An 8,945-nucleotide genomic window follows, 5' to 3' on the forward strand; every position below is an offset into this window, starting at 1 on the left:
AAGTGTTGCATGCTTGTTTATGTGTAGTGTAAAATCACTGCAGCATGCCGTGTGTACATGCACCGCTGCACATATGCAATTACGTGTGCGCATGTGTGTGCGCGTGCGTGAGTGTGTGTTTTGGAGACTACAGTTTGTGTAAAAAAAAAAAAAAAATCATAAAAAAAAATAGAATGTGCCGAGATGGATGGAAGTAGGGCGAGCGGGCCTCGAGTGAAATATTACAATTCATGCATTAATTATTTTTAATTAGCTGGAATGCATGAAAGCTGGCAATAAACGATTGGCATACTATTAAATAAAAAAATACACATGCTTGAAAAATAGAATGAACGCAACGTGGCAAAATGAAAAAAAAATGGACAAGAAACTATAAAAACAAGTGACAAGTTCAAAAAAATAAACCCATGAAAAAAATGTCCTGTCAAGCGTGTGAGTGTGTGTGTGCGTGTGAGCGTGTGTGAGTGTGTGTGTGTGTTTATGCTTTTTTGGGCAACAGGCAGCTTTCACTTTTGTCAAAATGTGTCAAAAGTGCCTCACATCACTTGACTATGAAGACAAAGACCCCAAAAAGAGACATGAATTCACACCATTTTGTGTTCATTTGTCAAAGTGAATTTCTGTCTATTTTTTTCACATCTTGTCCAGAATGGTCAGAAAGTGACACAGCGTCTTTTTCTTTTTGGTAAATCTTCATCTGCCGCTATGGTTCCCATACCAAAGAGCACTTAAGTCTATTTTTTATTTTTGTTGTGGCAAAGGCAGACCTGAAGAGAGCCGCATTGAGCTCATTTTGACCACAACGCTACCCAGATGGACTTTTGCTTCCATCCAGGTCAAAGTGGCCTCACACGAGGGAGCTCCATCTTCTCCCGGACTGAAGGGCAGACTACGTCCTGGCCCGGACCGCTCGCCCGTCCATGGCGAGGCACGTAAAGAGACGGACGACGGTTCCCACACGCAGAGAAACGTCGGCGCACCGACAAAGCCGTTGGATGGCTTTTTAGCATTGCCGCAGCCGCGGACAACAAGATGGTGTCTTTCAAATCCAATTGGTGGCTTTAACGTCACTCAAAGTCGACAAAGCCATGAACCCGTTTGCAACTTCTCTTTCGAACACCTCGTTTGCGAGTCAACGTCTCTTCTGAAGGCAATATGCGACGACGCTTTCATCCAAAGTTGTCTGCAAGTCACAGCGTAAACGCAAAACCACCAACACAGCCAAAGTCCATGAAGCCATTTGGGTCTGCAGACAGCAACGTTATGCTACTTGTGTGTGGCTTGAATTAAGTCCAAAAGTTGGCAACACCATACAATATTGATGAAAGCACTTTTCTCAGGTTGGATCATTTTCACCTCCGCTAATATAGAAAATGAGAATTTTGGGAAAGGTCAAATCGGTGTGTTTTGAACTGAGACTTGAATTGAGTGCAAAATCAACTCTCTTTCAAAGACAACCAACCACGTCGTTGCTTAGCCGATTTGGCCATTTTCAAATTCATCTGAAGGCAGTTGAAAGTTGCAAGAAAGTGAGAGATGCTGCAATAACACGAGCACAAAATGAGCTCATTTTCCCTCTTTTTTTTCAAAGCTCCAAAAATGCCGCTGAATTCAAAAGAAGACCTCATTCAACTCAAATAAATCACTAAGTCCAAACGGATTCCCCTCAATCTCCTTGAAAAGTAAGTAAATGTGCGTGGGCGAGACACACACACACGCGCACGCACGCACGCACACACGCGCACAAACGACCGTGTGAGAGCAAGCCAGCGAGCCGGTGCGTACCTGCGGCGCGCCGCGGCGCTTGCTGCTTCCTCCGCGGCATGTCGGCGTGCCCGACCCCGGGGAAGGCGCTTCCTCTGCGGCCCCGCTGATGCGAGGCTTCCCGCGGGGAACACTTCCCCCCCCCCTTCGTCGGTGCTCGCTCGCTCGCTCAGGACTCCCGCATCGATGGAGCGTGTGCGGGTCGAGCAAAAAAAAAAAAAAAAAAAAAGGAGGTAGCGGAGAACCAGGGGTGGGGGCGTCCTTCCTCGCTTGCTTCTCCGGGCTGGCTGATGATCGGCGCGGCTTGACTGCGTGTCGCCGCTTCGGTGCCGGGCGAGGGGGGGAGTGGAGGTTAAACGGTTCCCCTCCGTGAGCGTGCGCGCGTCCGTCCGTGCGTGCGTGCGTGCGTGATCTTCTGCAACAGGCGCGCTTGAGGGGACACAATCAAACGACGGGCGTCAGTCAAAAGTGCGCAAAAAGGGGAGAAAATAAACAGAAAACGGGGGGCGGACGGGGCGCGTGGAGCCTCCTCGACACTTGAACCTCTACGAGGCTGATGATGGGCGGCACGTAACGCGGCTCTGTCTCTCCCCCGTCTCCCTGTCACTCAACCCCCACGCCCCCCATCCACCCACCCCCGCCCCCGACGTTTATCACAACAACCACTGCGCGCACGCGCACTTACTTGAACTGGACCCGAGCCACCACGAGGAGCGTGTGCGCGCGTGTGTGTGTGTCCCTCCAGGTGTTCAAAGCCCCCCGCAAAAAATGTACACGCACCCCCAGACAAAAACTCAAATCCAGATGATGATAAGGCTGAAGAGGGAGGTTATGTGAGGAACAAGGGGTCCATCAGTGTCCCTAACCCCCCCGCACGTGCACGCGCTCCTCTTCTTTTTTAGTTCTTATGAATCGATGAGATGCGCGCTTGATTGGGTCTTCCTGCTTGAAAGGAAGGCGGGAGGAAGGAAAAAGGAGGTGGCACTTTTCTTTTATGGCAATTCCTCTTTCTTCTCTTCTTTTTGGGGAGGGGGTGATATTTAAATGAGCTACGCGAGGAATAAAAAGTTGTCCGGGGTGGGAAGGGGGGGGGGGGGGGTTGCGCTCTCTTCCCTCAATATTCCCACTTTTGCAGCCAGGAAAAGTTCAGGATGAAGTATATCCCGTCCTCGCCATGGACAGCGAGGGTGAGTGCTTTTTTCTTCTTTGGTCTTTGTCCTCCGTGCCAGATGTGCTGCGGGAATGGAACCACGTTCCTGGAGAACGTAGGCGGTGGTCGCGTAGCGGAGGCTGGCAGCCGCGAGGATCCGTCCGTGGACGATGTTTTCCCCGCAGATCTCGCCGCGAATGTGCGCGCGTCTGCAGCAGTGCGCGCCGTTAGATCCGCCCAAGCATCTGTCCGTCTCTCCATTGGCGCATCCATCATCAGTCTCTCTCTGGCGCGCGCACACGCGCACACACACACATGCACGCGGGCGTACACACGTGCACACACAAGTACGGACATACACGCGCGCGCGCACGCAGGATACTACAATGCCCCCTCCCACCTCGTCGAAATCCCACGTCACAGTCTCACACACAAAACGCTTTCGGTTTGCTGCAGTGTGACTGACACGTCCGCGCGCACGTTGGCTTGTTTGGCGAGAGAGGGGGAGAGCGATTTGGTGCGCGCACGCGCACCGGCAAAAGACTCGCGAATCAATCAAAATGGACAAGTTTTGATTTTGGATTTTTTTGTTTTCTTTTTGTATTGAACGGGAACAACAAGCCGCAGCGGCCACTCGCAGGTAAAGACAACATTTATATATGTTCAAATTGTTGTGAAATGAAATATAACTACGTCAATTTATACCGTAGAATATTGTTCACTAAATTTGGTCTCCGCGTGCATGCAAATATTTGACAAAAAGTTTGGATTCACTTCGTGTTATGAGTTCAATTTGTTAGAAATAAATGACCACTCATGCGTGTTTATAAATGCTCCATATTGTGTTGGCGACTTTATTCGTATACTAATTTCCTGCACGATATTCGTGGGAATAAAATAGATTCAAACTCGAGCTCCCATGGATACTATTACAGATGATAGAAAGAAAAGAAAAGTTTAAAGTAAAGTTGTCCGCGTGTGGTAACACTTTGAAATCAAAGCTCTGACCTGATTGAGAAAAGCGCCATAAAATGACAAAGGACCACATTGCTAATTTTGTTGTTGTTTTAACAGTTAAAAAGTAGCAAATTGAAAGTAAATGTCACTGCTCGATATGAAAAGCAACATTTTTAAAGAGTGCCAAAGCACCTTGCAAAAAGTTTCATTTAACGTTATTAAAAAAACGCCAGGCTTGTTTTACCCATCTCGCAATTTTTACTAAAAAAAAAAAAATATATAGCCCAGAATGTCACCTAAATTCAATTTGGCTTTCAATCGAGCAACTTTTTCTGTAAAACGATTTGCTTTGAAATGAGTTTACATTTGAAAAAATGTTGCGTAAACAAAGTGGCTGGGTGTTTTCTATTTGAGGATGATAACATTGATAACAAGAAAAATTTGAATTGGCCTTATGATCCACATTTCAAATGTTTAGCGCTTGTGCGTGTCCACTTTTGGCTCACTTGTCTTTTTCTCAGCTCACATGGTGATTGATGCATGTGATGTCTTCCATGTTTACGTTGCGACTCGTACATGCGTGCACCGCGTGGCGTGTCGTGTCGGGTCGTGCCGTGAGAACCTGCAGGTTGGTTGGTTGCGCCCCATTGCTGCGCCGAGATGCGTGCCGAGACCGGAGAGAGGAACCTGAACGTGGATCCGGGCCGGAGGGAGGGAGTGGGGGCGGAGGGGTGGGGGTGGGGGCGAAGTAAATACTTGAATTCCCTTTCGATGTCTAAAATATAATCCTATCCGCAAATGCGGCGCGCTTATCTGCTAAAAAAAACAAAACAAAAAAATAAAACACGTGTGCGAGTGTGTAAAGTGGGTCAGCATTTTAAAGCTAAATTGTTAAGAATGACAAAAAAGAGATTGTTGACGCAAAATGATTCCACTTATTTTGTACTCTTTTTCTTCTTGCTGGAGAATAAGCACAAAACTAGTCGTTTTTCGTGTTAATACTGTCAGACGAGCAGAAAAAGAAAGAAAATCCACAAGGATATTAGAAACATGAACAAAAGCAAAAAACAAGTCATTGGTTATGTGATGCTCCCTAAAGTTAAGTATTTAGTTTGGCATTTGCTCCCCCACCCCGACACGCCCAAGAAGACAAAATCAAAATACAATTATTTCCCCCCCAATAGATAATCAAAAAGAAATCAGAAAATAATTACTAAGAAATCTGAGGATTTGGACAATTTTAAGGAAAAAAATCATCCAAGTGATTACTCGATTATGAAAAACAATTATTAATAGGGCAACCGATGAGTTATTTATTTTGGCACCTCAAATTGTACGTGGAGAACCTCGTTAAAACGGCGGTTGACTAGAAGGGGGGGATTACAGAAAAAAAAGGAAAGGGAAAAAAAGTCAGAAGAAGACAAAATGGATGCCGCGTCCTCACCGCCTCCTGCCGGGTCGGGTCGGGCTGCGGTGCAGGCGGGGTCGGCGGGGCAAGTGCTGACCAGCCCTGTTTCTTTCTTGCTCCGCTATTGGTAAACCACCACGCTCAGACGCACACACACATGCACGCACACACACACACAAATGTGATGTTGCGGTCGGTCGCCGTGGCCACCGGGGAGCGGGCTCATTTAAAGCCTCCTTGATGCAGCCTATTCATCACTGTCCCGTGCACACTGCCTCAAAATTAAAGTGCCATCTACAAAGTTAGAGTGAAGGCAGATAACCATTGGCAGAGGTCAGCAGAGGTCAGCAGAGGTCAGCGGCGGTCTCAACCGCAAGCAAGCGCCGCCTCAGCTGGGCCGTGGCGTTATTAGTGCAGCGAGCCAATGGCGGCACCACTCGCTTTGGTCTGTACTGATCATGGAGTCGGATTGGAGGAATTGGATCAAGGCACCGTTGGCAAATGTGGCTAAAAATGCTCCAGAGGGACGTGCAAAGACGGGAATTTTCCTCCTCGATATGTTCGGCGAAATCTGTCAACGTCGAGTCCAAATCGGCCGTCTGGGTCGGCTTCATTTTCCTCTGTCTTTGTCTTTTTGAGGCGACCTGGATGCCGGAAGACGTCGCAAGTGCTTGGAAGTCAAGACGAAAACAAAGGAGGAAGGAGAGCAAGTTGCGGCCGCTTCCTTTCAGCCGGAAAGTGAACACTCGAGCTTCTGATCCAGTCAACTATGGGTAACTCATTTTGCATGGACACAAAATAAAAAACACTATCATAAAAAACCTCTTTGTCATTAAATGTGACTTTCCAAAAAAAAGTTCACTCAAGCCTGAGAATTTGCGCTCTAGCTTGGAGGTTTCACCGTGCGTTGACGTTAAACACGAAGCCATTTCGAGTAAACTTCCAAATGCACGTCACTTGGAATAAAAAAGAAAAGATGAAATGAACAATGGTCGGCGTCATTTATCCATAGGTCACCCCAAAGAAGACACCTAGCTACAGTCAACGTGGAATGATTGCCATGTGGAAACAAATTGGCGCTTTGACATCAATTTTGGTCGGCAGCAGAGGGCGCTAGAGGGTCAACGGCAATGGATGACGCAATTTCACGCAGAAGCCCGGCACGGCACGTATGACGGACGGACGGCAAAGGGAAGTTTGCCTTCAGTTGGTATTCCGGACAAGAGCTCACTGGCTCTTCTTTGTTTGGCATATCCCAAGAACAAATGTTCTCTTTGTGATGCCAGCGTGAAGAGTTCGCACGGCGCAAAGTGCGACGGCGCGCCGCTGAGTGACTCACGACTTCCTCCGTCGCCGCACTTGGATTGGGTGCGTGTGTGTGTGTTTTATGTGCGTGTGTGCGGAAACATGCTGACAGCTGCAGCTCATTACAGCTGCTATTACTGATGGCGACTGCTGGGGCAAATTCCTCCGTGCACACAGCAAAGCGCCCTGTTTACCGCACACACACACACACACACACACACACACACACACACATGCGGGACAGAGACGTAACATCTGTAATGCAAACGAGGAAGAAAGGAAACATTTACAGCGTGAGAAAAAATGAATAAAAAAGGAAACATCACTCAGCCATGCAGACGCTGTTCGTGTGGCGTGCACGGAAGTACACGCACACACACACGCACGCACACACACACACACAGTACATACAAAAGAGGAGATGAGATCACTCAAGTACTCAAAGGTCTGTTACAACGGCAAATGTTGATGTCTCCTTGGCGCACAAACAGACAAACACACATGCACGCACGCACACACACACACACACACACACACTGAACTAAACTTTTTGTGGTTAATCAGAGCGACAAAAAGTGGTATGTGATTTTTTTATTTCTAACCCCTGTTATGCAAGGGTGTGCACATTTGTGCAAGCATAATATCGCATCTGTTTATTGATTAATTTCATCTCGAAAAAAAATTCAAAAAATACTCATTCACAATAACGGTCAAAAGGTTTTCTCTTCTTTTTTTTTCTTTTTACAGGGGTGTGTAGACTTTTCCTATGGAGTCTATAGAAAGAACAGGCCTACGGGTTCTGACATGTACAAGCGCACACAGAGACAAAATATTTTATTCTCAAACTCTTGTGTTATTGCTGCCAATTCTCGCATGCATAGCTCTAATCTCTCTCTCTCTGTCTCTCTCGCTCTCTCCCCCTCTCTCGCTCGCTCTCTCTCTCTCTCTAACGTGCACACATGCACGTGCACACACATGCACAGCGTAGCGTGTCCAGTGGCGTTAATGAGAGAGCTGCGATCCAGCCTCGCATGTGCAGGAGCCATTAAGGAGGAGCTCTTTGCTGCAGCCACCGCAGGCCGCTCGCTGCTCTCCATTACTGTTACACATGGGCTACGCTTTTCCGGGGGTCCGCGGGGGGCTCGGGGGACCACCTGGACAAGAGCCCCCAAGGGGAAGCGCAAACACACGCACGGAGCAGAAAGAAGGCGCTTTCCTAATTTGGTTGCCACTGCAAATGGCATTCTCTTCATCGTCGCAACACGCGCTAATGCTAACGAGGAAGTCGGGCCAAGTCTGGGAAACGTGTGCACGTTTGGTCAAATCATCAAAGGAGGTTGGGGGAGGGAGGAAATAGTACGACTTGTTGGTTCGGAGAATCCAACAAGATGGCGCTCGGCGCCGCCTCGCTGCCGTGCGTCTGTCGTGTTACTAATTACGCTGTACGTTTTTATTAATAAAGCTGCGTCTGCATTTACGTGGCGGGGCGAGGCTGATGGCTGGCACGCTTACGGTTTCCCTTTTCCATACGGACAGCCGGCCATCCATCCATTTTCCTCATTAGGGCGGCAGGAGTCTATTTCTTGGTGAGAGAGAGGCGGGCGACAGACAGACAGACAAACAAAAGGAATGCTCACCAGGTTTCATTAAAGAAGGGTTAAGGGTCAAGTTAGGTTTCCAGTCGAACGGGAAAGCCTTAACGGGACTAGCCGACGCATTGATTTCGGCCACGCCGCAATGACAATTAGGGTTTGAGCTTGATTATTTGCCAATGATGTGTTTTGGTATTAACTCTGGCATTTTTTTTCAATATGTACCTTAATAAATTTAAACACAGTCTGATTCATGTTTTTCAAAGCAGGTCTAAATTGTGACGCTGATGGTTTTTGGTGGATTTGATGAAAATGCAGGTTGATGGATGTGGTGGTGGTTTTTGGATTGTTTTTCCATAAATATTAGCCTGCATCAAAGCATCTGAATATTTGTCGAAATAAATCTGTTGAACATGTTATTGTCATCATTTTTTTAAAAACACCATTTTGAGATCTTTGGGCGGGCGAGGTGAGGTGTGTGTGTCCTGACACATGGAAGCAAACAATCTGGGTTGAAGGCGGCCTCTAAGCAACGTGACCTCACCTATGTTCACTCCCACAATGGCGCAACCTGCCGAAAATACCAAAGGAAAAAACTTTGACCGGAAATCTCAAGTCAACCCCGAGCATGCACAAAACGGAGGACGGGTTAGCGGAGACGTGAGCTGAGCTGACATGAGTGCAAAAGAGCACATATGGTGCTCGCCGCCGCAGATTACCGCGCAGGACCACCGGGCGGAGAAGGACGGCGGGATTTCGGGGCTCTGAA

At 47.8% G+C, this 8,945-nt stretch overlaps 1 protein-coding gene and 1 long non-coding RNA gene across 4 annotated transcripts in view; one reads left to right on the top strand and one right to left on the bottom strand.

Moving 5' to 3' along the window:
- The window catches only part of tshz3b (teashirt zinc finger homeobox 3b), a 23,446-nt gene extending 20,596 nt beyond the window's left edge, over positions 1–2,850 (bottom strand). Inside the window, exons 1-2 of one of the 2 annotated variants that reach the window (XM_061276497.1) lie at positions 2,450–2,850; positions 1,786–2,193 (exon numbers count right to left, since the gene is read on the bottom strand). In XM_061276497.1, coding sequence (XP_061132481.1) covers positions 1,786–1,825 — 40 coding nt within the window. In that variant the 5' untranslated portion in view covers positions 1,826–2,193; positions 2,450–2,850. Of the gene's footprint in view, positions 1–1,785; positions 2,339–2,449 lie in introns of those variants that run through there. The other variant, XM_061276498.1, reaches the window with a different exon arrangement.
- Positions 2,849–8,593, top strand: LOC133152726 (uncharacterized). 2 transcript variants are annotated; one of them, XR_009714183.1, is made up of 3 exons: positions 2,849–2,951; positions 5,919–6,052; positions 6,292–8,593. It is a non-coding gene; the product is annotated as an uncharacterized LOC133152726 (long non-coding RNA). The 2 variants fall into 2 exon arrangements; XR_009714182.1 differs by lacking the exon at positions 2,849–2,951 and adding an exon at positions 2,973–3,554.
- The last annotated feature ends 352 nt before the right edge of the window (positions 8,594–8,945 follow it).

This window comes from Syngnathus typhle, linkage group LG4 (genome assembly GCF_033458585.1).
Source record: "Syngnathus typhle isolate RoL2023-S1 ecotype Sweden linkage group LG4, RoL_Styp_1.0, whole genome shotgun sequence".
Lineage (NCBI taxonomy): Eukaryota > Metazoa > Chordata > Actinopteri > Syngnathiformes > Syngnathidae > Syngnathus > Syngnathus typhle.